This window comes from Phlebotomus argentipes, unplaced genomic scaffold, assembly GCF_947086385.1.
Source record: "Phlebotomus argentipes unplaced genomic scaffold, Phlebotomus argentipes genome assembly contig_8, whole genome shotgun sequence".
Lineage (NCBI taxonomy): Eukaryota > Metazoa > Arthropoda > Insecta > Diptera > Psychodidae > Phlebotomus > Phlebotomus argentipes.
The window spans coordinates 660,551-676,903 of record NW_026776151.1 but is presented as its reverse complement, the minus strand read 5'-3'; the positions used below and the strand labels follow the sequence as shown (position 1 = coordinate 676,903).

Below are 16,353 nucleotides of genomic sequence, written 5' to 3'. Positions count from 1 at the left end.
GTTAATGTTTACTATGCAAAAAAGGTTTCATTTGAGTGAATTCACTGATAAACACACTCTTTTCTTTCTCTCTCTCTCTTTGCAGCGCCTAATTGATAAGACAAAAGTGACGTGCCTGAAGTGGCTGCCGTCGTCACCGAACCTGTTCCTGGCCGCCCATGCTTCTGGGCATCTGTATTTGTACAACGAGGAGTTGCCGTGCACGCCAACAGCGCCCAACTATCAGCAGTTCAAGATGGGCGAGGGCTTTGTCATCTACACGTGCAAGTCCAAGTCGACGCGCAATCCGCTGTACAAGTGGTCATTTGGCACGGACAATGGCAGCATCAATGAGATCAGCTTCTCGCCGTGCGGCAGCAATTTGGCCATTGTGTCGCAGGACGGCTTCCTGCGGGTCTTCCACTATGACACGATGGAGTTGCTGGGCATCGCGCGATCGTACTTCGGGGGATTCCTGTGCGTGTGCTGGAGTCCGGATGGGAAGTACATTGTGGTGGGCGGAGAGGATGATCTCGTGACGGTGTGGTCGATGCAGGAGAGGCGAGTTGTGGCGCGTGGGCAGGGCCACAGATCCTGGGTGTCCGTGGTGGCATTTGATCCCTACACCACGAGCTACTCGCACTGGGACGGCCCGGACTTCTCGGACGATGAGAATCCCATTAATGATGGGGGCTTCAGAAACTACAGTGGCGATGATAATGACGCGGCACGACGGCCACCGTCCAGCGCCACGGCGGCGGATAAGATGGCCACGAGCTATCGCTTGGGATCCGTGAGTCAGGATACGCAACTGTGTCTGTGGGACATCACGGAGGATGTGCTGCGACAGCCGGTGGGCATTCGGCATCGGCTCAGCTCGCACGATCCGCAGCAGAATCTCGTGAATGGCGAGGCGGAGCGCAAGGGTGCCTCATCGTCAGCCTCTGGCTCTTCTGTGTCCTCAACAAGTGCCGCCATGTCCACAGTGTCGAGCGGAGCGTCCCGGGATGTGGACAATCCACGCCCGGCGGCGGCGGCCAGTGGGAAGATTGCCAACTCTGTGGCGAGTGACAGTGCGCCAGTGGCCACGAACAGTGATAGTAAACATTGGAACAGCGTGAGTGGGAAGAGTGGCAAGAGTGTGAGTGTGATTGGGAATTGTGTGGGCAATAGTGTTAAGTCAACGGACTCGCCGGACTCAAAGAACGGCAGCAGCAAATCCTCCGACGGCATGTCGGCCTTCAACACCCTCACGCAGAGGCTGTCACATCTGGGCTTCGGCAGTGACAAGGCGTCGAGTCATCATCATGGCAAGAAGACATTCAGTCTGTCCAAATCCAGTGCGAATCATCACTTTGTGCACAACAACAACAGCGCCAGCAGTCCAGGTGATTCCGCCAGCATTGCCACGAGTGGGAAGACGAGATCTGGCGGCGGCGGCGCTGCGATGGTTCAGGTGGCGACGAATGGGAATGGCGCAGCCGATGGCGATGGCAGCAGTGGCGGAAGCAGTGTTGTGGCCACTTATGATCCAATGAAGTTGATTGGCACGTCGGCGTGTCCGCGCTTCGACGAGTGTCCTGTGCTGGAGCCGCTGGTATGCAAGAAGATCGCCCATGAAAGACTGACAGCGCTCATTTTCCGCGAAGATTGCTTCCTCACAGCGTGCCAGGATGGGATTATCTACACGTGGGCGAGGCCAGGATTTGCGGTGAGTAATAAAGTAGATTTGGAAGAGGAGAAAAAAATCATTCTTTTTCACCCTTTTTTCCAGAATGCTCCTCAGCACGCCGGCTCGAGTCCATCGGCGCCTCCCGGCGGAACAGTGGTTTAATACAGTGAAAACCATGTTTAGGAAAAACAATGTCTTGACGCAGTTTCACCGCGCGCGGAAGAACTCCAGATCGTGTGGAGTGTCGGAACAAAAAAAAAATGGGCCTATTGAATAAAATTCTCATGCAAAGGGGAGAAAAAGTGAGAGAAAAGCAGGAAAACTCTGTGTCTTCTGGAGGATCTGATATGAGAAAAGATGAAGATAAGGAAAAAAGCACGGAATGGAAAGAGCAGTAAATTAAAATATAAGATTTCTGAAGTGAAACTGATTTATAGGATATTATATTGAGTGGAAAGAATGGGGAAAAGAAAAGAAGAAGAAAAAACCTTTTAAAGTATGAAGAAGAAAAAAACATGAAAAATATTAGTAGAAAAAATTTTACACACCAAAGATAACAAATCTTGTAATTACTAATTATTCTATTTGAGGAAAGAGAGAGAGAGAGTGAGTTTTCAGAGCAACAAGAGTGCGTGAGTGTGTGAGAGAGAGAGAAATATTTAATTTTTACAATTACATTAGTTTCTAAGAAGTAATTTTATTTCATTTGAATGTCTGACCATTTGATTTTCTCACGGTAGATTTTATAGTGAAAGCCTGAAGAAAAGTGGTGAGAGCTTTTGTTAGCGCAAGAATTGTTTTATATTTCTTCAGCTTCTATTGTCAGCTCTTTTCTTTAATAATATTACATATATATAGAGAGAGAGAGAAGGAGAAATTATTACACTTTCCTTTCCACATTGATAAATTTAAAAAAAAGAGGCGATTTTTTTCTATAATAGGCAAATGTTTTAAGCATATTTGTAATTTCCAATGGCCACAAACTTGCGAACAAATCCACAACATTTATTTTCTTGTATTTTAAAATATATTTTATAAATTTATTTTAGCAAATATACATTTAATTAACTGTGATTTATTCTTACCTGCTTTTATTGCAAAAAAAAAGAAGAAAAGAAAACCACAATTTTCTATTCACATAATTTCTTTTTTCTTCATTTCTTTGAGCCTGAATCTTTGAACGTGACGTAAAAGAAGAAGAAAAAGAACACAAATCTGTCCATCAAATGAGGAGAAGAAGAAGAAGAAGAAAAACATATTCTGTACAATTAAATAAAGGAAAAGAAAAAAGAATTCTTTCTTTGTAACATTCCGAAATCACTTAAAGTAGCGTGAAAAGTAGTTGAGAAGAAAGAGAGAAATTATAAGCAAATTTAACATGAAAACAAGAAACGAGTCTTCTCTCACCATGAAAAAATACTAAAGAAAAAATGAATATTTTTAGGGAAAAATAAGCAAAATAATTGTGAAGTGGAATGAAGGAAGGAGAAGAGGTGAAAAAAACGCTGAGAAACTGATATATTTTGAATAAATTAGCAATTTTAATGTTGTTACGTGCTGTTGTGAAAGTTTATTTGAACCAGAAGATGGTGAAGAAGAAGATGAGGAAAAACTATTGACGAGAACAATCTGAGAAATGTAACAGAAAAGCAAATTAACAAAATACAAAAGAAGAGAAACAATGAGTAACATTTTTGCATTATTATCGAAAAATATATTTTTCTTTTTCCGTTTTTGTAAAGTCAGTGAACAAAACAACAGTTGAAGTTTTTTAGGTGGAAAAGAGATGAGAAAAACGCAAGTTAAAAAAAGTAATAAAGATAGATAAAAAATATTACTGTAAAACTTATAACTAAATAACACATGAATAGAATATTTAAAGTTTTTAATTTTAATAGAGTTACTAAAAAACAAGGAGAAGAAGAAAAAGAAAACTATAGAGCAAAAGTAAGGCGCAGATGAAAAAAAAAATTCTACGAGAGGAAAATTCATTTCAATCTGAGAGAATTCTAGCAACACAATTTTTTTCAAAAAATATGTTGTCTCCGGACGAGATGAGAGGAGGAATAACAATAGCAAAGAGAATCAAAAGCAGAAGATGAGGAAGAAGAATGACAAATGGTGAGGAGAAAATGTAATTGTTGCGGAAATTGAGCATTTCTATATTGATTTTCCACATGCAATTGTGTGCGAAAAGCCATTTTGGAGTTGAAGTAATTTTTTTGTGTGTAAAAGTGCACATTTTTTGCTGATAAAACTAAAAAAAAATTGAAAATGATTTGAAAAATAATATATTGAGGAAACATTTTTAATACATATCCATTGTGAGAAGAACATGAGAAGAAATTTCTAAATTAAATTATTAATTTATTGTGTGTATAACAGAGAATTGGAGGATTTTCAATATATATATATTGGTTGGGAAATTTTTTTTTTTGAGAACGAGAGTGAAATAGTAAAAAAAAAATGTTTGCCATTTTTGTAAATAGAAAAGTAATATTTGAAGAAGATGATGAAAAAGAAGCGTAAGGAAAACAAAAAAAAAACATTACAAAATGTGAGAAGTGAAGAGAGAATTTTTTGAGAAATAGTAATCAAGATAGAAATGATGAAATTTTCTGTATATAAAGTGCATGTAAATAAATAATACGGTACACATTTAAAAATTACACACAAAGTTTTGCCGATTGAGAAGCTCTGGCGTGAAGTGAGCTACGCGAAGAGTGGCTGCGGCGGCTGCGGTTTCCAGTGTCTGAAACATTCAACGGCTGCGTCTTGACGTTTGATCGGTGATTTGGCGATGACAACATTTTGAGCGTATTTTCCGGGAAAATCTCTGTGAGAACGTGAAGAAAAGTGACCAAGAATGAACTACAATGCCAATGCAAACGCCCGGCAGCGTAAGTTTGAGAATTGTAAGGAAAACTGGCAAGTAATGTGTGAGTTGCGTGTTATGGGCCAATGGGGCAGTCTTGCGTGTGTTTTCCTGGCTTTTCCGGGCTGGTTTTGGTCGTTTTGTGTGGTTTTAGTTGTGTGCGGCACATTTATTTGCTGGTTTTGTCCATATGGTGTGTCTTTCTGTACTCATTGGGTGTCTTTTTGCAGCTGCTGGCGGCGTCCGGAAGCCCAAGAGAGTGAGTGACACCAACGCCATGGGACCAGCGGCTCCGTCAACCAGCGCTCAGTTCATGTCAACTCCTCAGCAACAACCAGCCTTTGGGGCAGCGCCAGGCGGTGGAACTACACCAGGTTACGGTCCATCCCAGGGAATGCCTCAAAATCTCCCCCAGCAGCAGTATCCCATGCCCCAGGGCTACGGATTTGACCCCAATGTGACGCCAAGCAGTGAGTGATTGCGTCTGCAGGGAGAGTTCGCTCATTCACACGCTGTGTTTGCAGATTTCTCCCAATATCCGGGCAATTATGGGCAGAATCCGCAGCAGATGCCGCAGCAGCAGGTGCCTTTCGCTGGTGGTGCGCCCCAAGCGGGCCCCGGGGCCGGCTTTCAGGGACAGTTCTCGATGCTGCAGCAGCCAATTGTCCAGGACATGGCGATGCAGTATGGCCAGAGGCTGGCGGATCAGGGCAAGGAGCTGGTGAACAGGGAGTTCGAGAAGTACATCCCCGTGACGCGGCTCAAGTACTACTTCGCCGTGGACAACAAGTACGTGATCAACAAGCTGAGGCTCCTCTTCTTCCCCTTCACCCACTCCGACTGGTCGCTGAAGTACGACCAGGACAATCCCGTGCAGCCCAGGTACGACATCAACGCCCCAGATCTGTACATCCCCATGATGGCCTACATCACCTACGTTGTCCTCGCCGGACTGGTGCTCGGTGAGTTGCTTTGAGACGATTAGACGATTTTGATTAGAGACGATTGTGTGTCCTTTGTAGGGATGCAGGATCGCTTCTCACCGGAACAACTGGGCATTCTGGCGTCCAGCGCTCTGGCTTACAGCCTCTTTGAGCTCATCATCTACTCAGTGACTCTCTATGTGGCCAACATCTCAACATCGCTCAAGACGCTCGATTTGCTGGCGTTTTCCGGATACAAATTCACCATCATCAATTTCTGCCTCATCGTCAGCATTCTATTCCGCAAGTCCGGCTACTATGGCGCTCTGGCGTACAGCAGTTTCTCCCTGGCCTTCTTCCTGGTGAGTTCAGGCGCTCCTCATTTGTGGACTCTCCATCAATAATCATTTTTTCCAGCTGCGCAACATTAAGGCGAAGGTTCTGTCCAACACCCAAACTGCTCCGGCAACTTACGATCCGTATGGGAATCAGCAGCAATTCGACCAGACAATGGGTCACAAGAGGAAGCTGTACTTCCTCCTACTGGTCGCCGCCCTCCAGCCGCTCCTGGCCTTCTGGCTCTCCTGGCATTTAATACCAAATCCCTCGCCAGAGCTGTCAGGGTCGGTTTAGGACACCCTCTTCACTCACCATTTGTCGTCTTTTTACTACCCTTGTTCTCGGAGAGCGAATATAATTACAAATTACACAAATTACACCTGTATTTAATGGTTTTTTTTTCGTCTTGTTGGGATGGAAAGTTGAGCGTGAATTTTTCAAGTTGGTTTTGGGCTGCGTATCTGTGGAAGTTGGCGGCTTCCAGTAAAACGTAACCTCACATTGTTGATGTTTTGTCCGTTTCGCTTTTGTATAGAGGGAAATTTTAGTTGTTTCCTGAGAAATTGCAAAGATCTGGGTCCGGTGTTGCTGAAAGCACCATGAATGAGACCCCACAGACGCGCAAGAGGAGTCTGTTGAAGCGAAGCGTCAGTGTTTTGACTAAAACTCGTGAGTGAATTGACGAATGAAATTTTGGCTTCAAAGCAGCTGTGTTATGTTTATTTCGCCCCCATTTTAAGGTCCTTTCTCTCCTCGAGAGAGTCCTGAGCGGAAGTCTCCATCCAGAGAGGATGAAGATCAATTCAAGCAACAGAACTTCTCGACACCCATCAGCTCCCGGTACATAAAGAGTGCTCCAGCGTGCTCTCCGGAGAATGACAACTCGCCGATTGTCCATCTGTCGCAGGATCTGCACTGGAAAGCGGATGTGGCATGGGGATGGGACAGTCCAAAGAATAGTCCAGCCCAGAGGAAGTTCTCCGCGAAGAAGAAATCCTCCCCAATCACTCGATCGCACAGTCTGACTCGGCCCAATGCGAGGAGAGATCAGGCGAAGACGGGCTTCTTCAGGTTCAGGAAGGATCTCATGACGATGGAGTCAAAGTACAGCAGCACCGATTCTGGTACAACCACTTCAAGTGGTTCACCGACGGTGGAAGCTGAAAAATCCGCCACTTCGAGGGTGGAAACCACCGCGGATATGCTGAAATATGTCCTGGAGGACTCAAACACTTCTGATAAGACTGTCGTGCAGAATGCCGACACTCCTGGACCGTCAAAAGCAATGACAACAATTCAGAAAGACTTCTTGTTTGATGATTCGGCGGATGATAGAGATTTGGCTGCTCTTATCGATGATCCGCCAGTTGTAGTTGCACAATCTCCGGAGATTTTCTCTCCGGCTGTGAGCAGGAAAAAAGACTCGTCGTCGAGAACGTCGTCGGAAGAGATTTACTACACCGTAGAAGAATGTGTTCAGAATTTGGATAGAGAAATTAGGGAAGATCGCAAGAAAACTCCAGCAAAACCCACCTCAAGTGGAGTAAAGAATCCTCCATTGAAGTCTTCCAGTCGAGACGACGAGTTGAAGTGGCTCGTTGATGACTCCTTCGATGACATCCTGTCTCAGTTGCCACTCGATGGATCTTCAGCTCGCAACGGAAGCTTTGCAAGGCACGCTTCGATGCCGGTGCAGAAGCAAGATTCACAATTGTCGCAAAGCTCTGCGAAAGTGATCAACAGATACGACAGCATGCCGGTGAATTCCACGCTGAGGAAGAGCGATGAACCGCCGTCCAGGAGTGGCAGTTCTGAGTCGATCTCATCGGTTTCGTGTAAGTTTGGCTGACATATTTCTAATGCATTTACAATATTTGAGCGATTCTTTCAGCTTCTGGGAAGTGTACGATGACAGAGATTGCAAGGAAGCGCCAGGAGGCGCTGCAAAGGTTAAGAAACTCAAAGCAAAAGCAGCTGCAGAAGAATCTCAGCAATAAATGAATCTGATTTATTCTTCAACACACACACAAAAATAGTGCTAAATTACATTTCCAAACCTGCCGAAAAGAAAGGTAGGAATTGACTTTATATTTTTCTACGATTGTATTTAGCATGTAAAATATGTAAATCACTGGAATTATAGAGAAGAGAGGCGATGCCAATGTGCGCAATGTCTAAATGTTGTATTAAATTGCCAACCAGAACTATAACATCTGTTTGGCGAAAGCGAAGCTCTCGACTGTGTTTTTTCTCGCCCTTCCACCCCCTTTCGACCCCCTCAGCAGCCGGTTGGGGGCGATGTGGAGGGAAAAAAAACGAAGCATTTTATGATGTGTGCTATCATCGATTCTTTATCACACTCGCACGACTCGTAAAAGTACACTTGACTGGTGGGATTTGAGATTTGAGAAATGGTTTAATGTAATTCGCATGTATCGTGCGTGTGAATTCCCGCTTCTGTTCGTCGCGTCGCATAGTGCGCGCCTCCCTCGGATGGCGCGCGCGAGAAGGAGCTTTCAAGGGCGGAGCTTTCACGCCACTTCCCCACATTTTCCCAACAACGTCTGGTGTTGTGTGTGCGAAAGAGGGAAAGTTCACGGTGATCTTGCGCATTAATTGCCGGGTTTAATGTGGTGTGTGTTGTTTTCAACACTTTTCCAGCCAACATATCTCTTGTGTGCCTCTGTGTGGCTATTTTTATATATTGTCTCAAACGGAAAATCGATAATTTTTGAATTTAATCCCCCCGGAACATCAGAGTCGGATGGGGTGGAAAATATTGCTTGAAATTCACCATCTTTTCCACTTTCTCCGTCTTCTTCTCTCTGTCTTTGTCTTGATGTGGTTTTCAGGGCGATTTCAAAGCTTCCTTGGGGGGAAAAGCTCTCTCGCGAGTGCCGCCCTGGAATTGTGGGTATATTTCTCAAATATTATCATTTGGTTGAGCTTAGACACCCAATGACGTCATTGAGCACACTCACAGCCAAATGAGGCGCACACAGTGGAGATCGAAGGGGAGAAGCAGCGACTTGGGCCACTCTTGCGCATCCCCAACAATTGCTCCGTCTCTGTTGCACGGCCGATCGAAGTTGACGGCAGTGAAATCCATTCACGGAGCTTCTGTCACTACTGGCACGTCATCGAGAAGACTTGGGTGTAGTTTTGTGTGTTGGGGCCTCTCATCTTTTCCACCTCACTCTCCAGCCGGACAGGCCAGGAAGACACCAGACGACCAGGCAGGAGTCTTCCCCCCAAAAAAGAGGAGTCCTGTGTGCACAGTCGAGGGTGCGTCATTCGCCGCGAGAGAGCTTTTCACACGAGTGTGTGTGCTTTTTATCGGGGGGTTTTTTTTCGGTGGTGAGAGAAGAAAGTGCGACCATCCCGATAATATACACAACTTTCCCAGACCGTGAGAGGAACACGCGGGCCGAAACATGCAGGAGTGAGTGAAAAGAGGGAGTCAGAGACATATTCCAGGTGTCACACAGTGTCTGAGGTGAGGCGCAATAACCCGTCAGCTGCTATACTGCGAAGGGGCTGCTTTTGAGGGACCAGCGCGAGCTTTCACCCCCTCGTTTCCTGTGCGTGAACACCTGTGCGGATTGCTGGGCGATGCCAGTGACATGGCTGTGCCTCCTGGGGCTGATGATTCTCTCCGTGGCGACTGTGTCCTCGTCGTCTGGTGATGTGTTCACCAGCTCCTTCCTCGTGCGCTTCAGGCGGAACGTGGACAACCAGGTGGCCCATGAGATCGCCAACAAGTACGGCTATGACAACTTAGGATCGGTGAGTGTCCCCAAAACACACATATTATATCCTTTTCCTGCCCCCTCGTGTGGGCGATGCTGGAGGAACATCTGCCAACGAGGAGAGAAGGAGATTTTCATTCACATCAATCGCGGGAGATAATTGATGTTCGCGGAGGTGTTGGGGCGCCCCGCGGGGTGGGAAAATCGCTGAAATTGTATCTTCCAACATCCATTCAAGAGATTCCATTCAGAGGGTATGCAAATTCCCAACATCACGACTCCGACGACTCCCAATAAATACCAAATCAGACAGAGATGAAATCACTGTCTTTCTCTGTGATATTCATGAAATATTGAAAAGGGCAAACTACATATATTCCTCTCGACCTATTGAATTTCCAATCATGCGACACCTGGCTGATGGTGATATTTCGTGGTTATCACGCAAAGCTTTCTGTGTCGAAAGCAGAAGCCTAAAATATTCAGTTGAATTTCGGTGATTCGATTTTTTCTGTCACTCATCGTCAAATGTTTCATCACACAAATATCCATTTATCCTTTTGTGATTTTCACCCCAAATTCACCCCTAAATGCATATTTCCATGTTTACTTTGATGTGGAAATGCAATTTGACAAACATATTTCTGATTTAACTGTCCGGAACACTCACCACAATAATGTGTACAATGTGAAATGCACAAAATGAGACTGGATTTTCCAAGTATTTTTCCCTCTGAATGTGGAGCAAATGTTGTCAATTCATACCAAAAATATATGTATATTTACATTAAATCTAGGCATAAAAGCGGAGAATGGGGAGAATGCCTATTTTTTTTCATTGCTGGGAATCCTTTTTGATTGAGCTGTTTGAAAACAACATGTTTACAATAAAACGCGTGTTTATAGAAATATTTCAAAGGTATTTTTTTTTCCTTGAAGTAAAATTTCCATTGCAAACTGAATTCCTTCACATATCCTTTGTCTCGGGTTTCATCTTCTAGGAAAAATCCTTGTTGAGCACCTTGAATTATTAATCGATCTCCCCTTGAGTCACTCTCTTCTCTCTCTCTGTCTCATTCCTCGACAAGACAAACAACAGTGAGGAAGTAAATACTCAGTGGATGGCAAAAAACTCACCATCGTCCTACAAGATACATAGTGTAGGTGCTGCAGAGGCTTCCGGGGGGAGGTGGGTGGTTGCCAGTGGCGCAAAAAATGAATGATGTGGTTTTTTTGCTCCGCCAAATTGGACAGAAGTGTTTGTATTTTCGTACAATTGCAGCTCAGCCTCGTGGGCGACATTCAGCTATTTCTGTCGAAGATGATGCCACGAGGGGGTTGCGCGAAGGGTGATGATTGAATTCCCCTGGGTTGTAATTAATTCTGGAAAGTATAATTCACCCGGAGAGGGCTGAAAGTCCAGTGGAGACGCCTGGTGGCCACCAGGCGTCTCCATTCGAGCGTTGTAACTTTTACGCAGAGAACAACTCCGGGCTTTTGGAAACGTGGGCAGAGGGATTAGGTTCGATCTTTTGCGTCGTAGCGTGAGAATTAAACTTTCTTTCGGCGAATGGTGAGAGAGGGATTTTGGACGAAATTCACCCAATTCGCAGTTAAAAAAAAGTATCTCGATACAATTTTCACATCTCAACTCTGTTGCGGTGTTTTCTGTGACACCAAACTTTTTGTTCGTGTTATTTTTATACATTTTCCTTACTTCAAATTCCTCAACCCTCCGTCCACACTCGCCTGGTCCACCCCCTTGTGTGTGTCTGTGTGTGGGTGGATGAAAGGGAGGGCGAAGTGCTAGAGTGAATGGGGGGTGAATGAGAATTTTGTGGTGACAATAAAATAATAATAAATGTGTGAAATTGAAATGCCACGAGAGAAAGTGGAACAGGTGGCCACTTTCAAATGCACACACAGCACAAAAGTGAGTCCAAAAAGTATATTTCCCAAAGGCAAACGAACTGACGAGGAGAGAAGAAAGAGAGAGAAAAAAAAGAACACACACACACTTTTGATTAATTCAATAAAATGGCAAATTGAATAATTGAATGCCAACATATGGTGGACTGAAGACTTTGGGTAAGAAATGTAATTTCCTCTCATTTCGCCACAAAGCCACCCTTTTTCATGTTCTCTCTCCCTCTCTCCCTCTCTCGCTTTCATCCCTTTTTCTCAGCAAAGTGGCGGAGCTTGTCAGACCACCCGTCGGTCCTCCGGCTGCAGAATTTCATAGCGACGGAAGGAAAATCAATCACGCTATACAGCATATTTTCAATTCCCAATAAGTTATTTCTTCAGGTCTCGTACATCTCTTTCTCAGAGAGTTGACGACAGTTCTAGATTGCGATGGTGGAAGAAATGGAATTTATCGTGGCAATAAAAGCTGAAAAATATGTGTATTTCAGCAATTGTATTCAAAGTCGCAACACTTCTGGTGGAAATTCTGTATGTAGAGCTTTAAAGCAATATTTGTGCTATTGAGTTCAACTCTGTCGGGGCGTGTATGTGCGGTTTCGCCATTCTTCTGCTATCACATCTGGTGGCTACATAGCTGTAGCAATAGCGCTATAGTGAATGAAAATATGAACGAGAGTTCTCGCGCCATGAAATGGTGAGGATGAGAAGAGAATCTCCATCCATGATTACATGTAATATGTAGTGTTATTTCTCAGATTTCCTGCTTTTATTGCTCATTTTTGTGCGGTTTTCATCGCTCAAAATTAACACTTTATATAAGAATCGATCGGATCTTGATGGAAATGATGATTTTTTCAGTGGATTTTTTTAGTATAAAATAGAAATTCTTATGATTTACTATTGAAATGGATGTAATTCCCTCTTCGAATTGCTAAAAAGGCTCTTCGGAAATTGGCTTTGTGATAGACTTTAGATTTATATCATAATATTGATTTGTGTCGATGAGAGGGAATTGGTAAAGGAGCAAATCTCTCGATACAAAACCATTGATTTATTGCGACAATGTCATGAACCCTTTTCTGCACTACTGCTTTGTGTGGGGAATTTGAGTGTGAATGGACATGAAATGTAGAAAGTCAGTCTATCAGGGAATTCGTAGAAATGCTACAATTCAGTGTCATGGAGATGTCCATGTTGCAGAGAGAGAGAGAGAAAGAGAATGGCAGAATGATGATTTCCCTTCTCGAATTCTGCCTCTATTTTTCTCAATAGAGACGCTTTTCATATCGATTGAAAGTTCTGCATAGAAGTTTCTGTTTGTCTCTCACTCCATCAATTCCACATCACACATTCTATCATTCAATTATTTTTACTAAAAATAACTATTGAGAAATTGTGTGCAATTTTTCACAATCATTTGCGATATACGCAAGTTTTTTCAATTGAAGATCATTCCATTGAATGTTTTCTCATCAATGCCAAGCATTTTGTATTCTTGTTGCGCAATATTCTTCTCTTTAAGTCGTGGAATGGATTTTGTGCAACAATATGAAGACCATTTTTATCTGCGGAGATTGTTTGCAGCAAAAAAAACTTGTCACACAATCCTGTGAAATGATGCGGCATTCATTTATTTGAGAAGAAGAGGACACAGTTCGTCCCACATCTGCAAGGACAAGATAAAAATATTGTGTGTCAGGAAAAAAAATCCGATTGAATATTGTTCGCCTGGAGATTGACACGTGGACAAAAAGCTTTTCATCCTGGAAACTTGAAAGCTTCGCGCCCACGCATATTCATATCATGCAGAATAATAAAATCTGACAGAAAGAATTACTATTCCATATGACGTGTAGAGACGAATAAATGGTGCTTCCTCTTCAATTACTAAATTAAATGTGATTTTTCTTTGCTAAAATTCAAGGAATTCTGCCCACTGAGGCTCTATGAAAAGGAGCCATCAGTCAAAGGACATGCAAAGCAGAAAATTCTTTTGATATTGAAAGATCAGTTCTTTTTCCTAGCAAAAAGAACCATTTCTCCTCATGCTTTGGGGTTTTTAGACGTTCATTCACCCTTCAATAAGATGATTTTGGGTTTAAATATAGAGTGGCTAATTTAATTAAAAGCGATTACATCACTTTTTGACGATGCTCTCTGGTCAAGTTTTGGTTCGTATTACAAAATAATGGCCAATACGCGCTTCGTCATGATTTTTCCGCCGATGAGATAAGACGTGGCGTCATTCCTCAAAATGTACCTTCGCAAGCAGAAAATTTTCCCGCGGCTTTCGCCACTCAATAATTCAATGCATGAAAATATTGATGGAAGAGAGTGGAAATTGTGCGCGGGGAATTTTCCAGAACAGCTTTGTTTTACGAGCTCAATGAAATATTCAAATATTGCCAAAAATTTAAATGTCTGTATTTGAATAATATTAGGACTATTTGCTATTGAGGGTTGAATTGGTGGGTGGAAAAAGTCAATCTGTGGCTATCATTTCTTTTTAGGGTGGAATGAAATGGTATTTATCTAGTCTAGTTTATATGTATTTAAGTTATACAATATTTTGGGAAAGAAGAGGAAATATCTGAATATATTTTATTTTTAGAAAACACAAAAGCGAAGATAATAAATTACTTTGAATAACAGCTTGAGCATTTACCTAACATTATCATCAGTACACAATCGGTGAGCTTTTTCCTAAATAACGCTATGGATTTATTTATATTGCATGAAATACTTTAGCAATTCTAGAAGATGTGCTCGATGTGGAAAGTCAATCTCGCCGCTTTTGTGGAATGGAAATGACAGACAGACAAATAGATCGAGAAAGTAACTTTCGTATTTCCATCGCTTCCCGCGGGGATGATTTTCAAATGCATGAAAAAGTGGGGCAAATGGAAAAAAAAGGCCGAAACGAAATCGTCCTACAAATTTATTTCAATAAGTCACTTGAGAAAGAGTGTGTTTTCTGCTGAATTATTCAACCGGACGCACTACATTTTTGCTCACTCGCCAGCATATTGAAAAATTGAGTGGGCGAAAATTAAATGGTTTTCAGTGTTTGCAGAATATTTTCCTCTTCATTTTGCACACCGGCACACGATATAAATGTGTGTGTTTGGCTGTGAGGGAAAGCTGGTGCTTCACGTAATCCCATTTGGATTCTGAATCCTCCCTCTCTCTCTCTCTCTCTCTCCCTCGTGAATTCCCTCTCTTTTTCCCATGTTGGGTGGAAAAATTCCAAAGGAAAAAATTATTAAGTCTCAATAGCAAATGTGTATGAAACGTGAATATCATTTTAATTCTGCCGGCAAACTTCATCCCCATAATGTGAGAGTGAAGCTCTCACATTTGCCTCTTATCAGCTTATGCCACACTGAAGAGCTTTTGCATTATTTACGTGCGTGTATGAGATTAAAAAGAAGAAAAAAAAGCCAGGGAAAACCCGTGAGAGTGAGAGGAGAAATGCCAGGAATTTTTCATAAAAAGATACCTTTCTCCCATTCAACAGACATACGGTGAAAAAGTCACATCAGATTTTCTTCTATTCTCTTCTCACCATTTTTTTTTCTTGGTGAGGGTGGAAATCATTGGTTGGGAGCAATTTTCTGTGACGCACTTTACAGACGCTTTCGGGGTTGTTTTCCTTGGCGTGGAGGAGGTTTTTTTTGTATATGTATCGTGCCATAATACATAGGATTTGAATCCCAAATGAATTATTAGTGTGGCATTTCGTGAAATTCTCTGCAAATTTCTCACGAATAAACTTCTCTCCAGAGTCAAATTTAATTTTCGGCACAAGGCGCTCAGCTTCGAACCTCATTTCGCGCTGTATATAGTCGTCTTAGTCGATGGAGGCGCCGGGTGGTGAATAAATATCGCTTGAAATCACAACTTTTTGCCCTGTCTTGGCTATTTTTGGCTACTTTTGCTGCGAATCATGTTGGAAGATCTCCGGCAAATAAACATTTGAGCTGGAAATATGGAGAAAAAAGGATTTTATTGATTTTTTGAGTAGACTTTTAGACACTTGAAGATGATTTTTAACCCTTTGAATGATTTTTTTTCGAAGAACATTCATTTTTCAATTAATAGCAACATTAAATTTTTATACGAAAGATGATTGCGCAACAAAGTAGTTTTGAGCTCCAACAATTCGTCCTTAATTGCAAAAAGTTTCGCAATATATGCAGCACAGTGAAATTGAATTATGTGTACCTTGATGTGGTTGGAACTCATTCTCATGCTGAGGATTAATAATACAGCTCGAAACACATGCTAAAAACCCCTTTTCTCGCTTCCAACTCTATTCTCCTGCCAACAATTTACCTCGTGATAAACAAACACTCCATCTCTCCACCAAATGATCCTCGCCAGTGTGCTGAGACAAGAGCGTGTGTGCTATTTTGCTGTGTTAATTAATTTTCACGAATAGAATTTTCCACCCTGAGATGTATTTTGCACACATAATACTTCTTTGGCTCACTTCAAGTTCAAAGTTTGATGTCAAACTCATTTACCATAATAGATTTATTACTAAGAAATTATTCTTATCTCGCTCCATTCCACCGACATTCACGCCTTTATACCTCATCTTTTGTGTGCGATTTTCATGGATTTTCATCACAATTCATACTAATTATGTTTTCTCACTTTCTGTTTGGGTTTGTGTAGAATAAAATTTCACCACAGAATTTTCCATCAACTTCTCTCACTCGCTGTGTTGCGGCGCAAATTTAATTTGCGAATTTCCCTCAAATACACCACAAAGTGTCAATAAATGGGGAGAAGTGGAAACTATGTTGGACGTCAACACACTGTGTGTTGTAGATTTGTCTTTGAGTTTAAAATTCAAAGTGTAAGAGGTGGAAAACAGACTCTCTG

The 16,353-nt window shown here is 42.5% G+C and overlaps 4 protein-coding genes across 5 annotated transcripts in view; all 4 read left to right on the top strand.

Annotated features, from left to right (window-relative positions):
* Positions 1-85: 85 nt before the first annotated feature.
* LOC132261537 (WD repeat-containing protein 20-like) lies at positions 86-2,465 on the top strand (the record flags this gene model as incomplete). The annotated part of the gene is made up of 2 exons (XM_059760390.1): positions 86-1,690; positions 1,754-2,465. Coding segments are annotated over 2 exons (1,665 nt in total), but the record flags the coding sequence as incomplete, so codon positions are not given.
* Positions 2,466-2,470: 5 nt separating this feature from the next.
* LOC132261202 (protein YIF1B-B-like) lies at positions 2,471-6,166 on the top strand. Of its 2 annotated transcripts, none has more exons than XM_059759855.1 (5): positions 2,471-4,551; positions 4,757-4,996; positions 5,051-5,488; positions 5,549-5,811; positions 5,867-6,166. In XM_059759855.1, the coding sequence occupies exons 1-5, from the start codon at positions 4,518-4,520 to the stop codon at positions 6,080-6,082; spliced, it is 1,191 nt and encodes a 396-aa protein (XP_059615838.1). In that variant the 5' UTR covers positions 2,471-4,517; the 3' UTR covers positions 6,083-6,166. The 2 variants fall into 2 exon arrangements, with proteins under 2 accessions (XP_059615838.1, XP_059615826.1); XM_059759843.1 differs by having other exon boundaries at positions 2,471-4,566.
* A 125-nt stretch (positions 6,167-6,291) lies between these two features.
* LOC132261271 (uncharacterized) lies at positions 6,292-7,932 on the top strand. The gene is made up of 3 exons (XM_059760001.1): positions 6,292-6,457; positions 6,529-7,623; positions 7,680-7,932. The coding sequence occupies exons 1-3, from the start codon at positions 6,388-6,390 to the stop codon at positions 7,787-7,789; spliced, it is 1,275 nt and encodes a 424-aa protein (XP_059615984.1). The 5' UTR covers positions 6,292-6,387; the 3' UTR covers positions 7,790-7,932.
* A 984-nt stretch (positions 7,933-8,916) lies between these two features.
* The window catches only part of LOC132261195 (neuroendocrine convertase 2-like), a 29,348-nt gene continuing 21,911 nt past the window's right edge, over positions 8,917-16,353 (top strand). The window contains exon 1 of the mRNA XM_059759829.1: positions 8,917-9,574. Coding sequence (XP_059615812.1) covers positions 9,401-9,574 — 174 coding nt within the window. The 5' untranslated portion in view covers positions 8,917-9,400. The remainder of the gene's footprint in view (positions 9,575-16,353) is intronic.

Excerpts from the sequence above, each read along its gene's own strand:
- LOC132261202 (XM_059759843.1), top strand. The coding sequence starts at position 4,518 with ATGAACTACAATGCCAATGCAAACGCCCGGCAGCGTAAGTTTGAGAAT. Across the intron at positions 4,567-4,756 it reads GCAGCGTAAGTTTGAGAATT|CTGCTGGCGGCGTCCGGAAG; the intron begins GTAAGGAAAACT and ends GTCTTTTTGCAG. Across the intron at positions 5,489-5,548 it reads CCTCGCCGGACTGGTGCTCG|GGATGCAGGATCGCTTCTCA; the intron begins GTGAGTTGCTTT and ends TGTCCTTTGTAG.
- LOC132261271 (XM_059760001.1), top strand. The coding sequence starts at position 6,388 with ATGAATGAGACCCCACAGACGCGCAAGAGGAGTCTGTTGAAGCGAAGC. Across the intron at positions 6,458-6,528 it reads CAGTGTTTTGACTAAAACTC|GTCCTTTCTCTCCTCGAGAG; the intron begins GTGAGTGAATTG and ends CCCCATTTTAAG. Across the intron at positions 7,624-7,679 it reads GTCGATCTCATCGGTTTCGT|CTTCTGGGAAGTGTACGATG; the intron begins GTAAGTTTGGCT and ends CGATTCTTTCAG.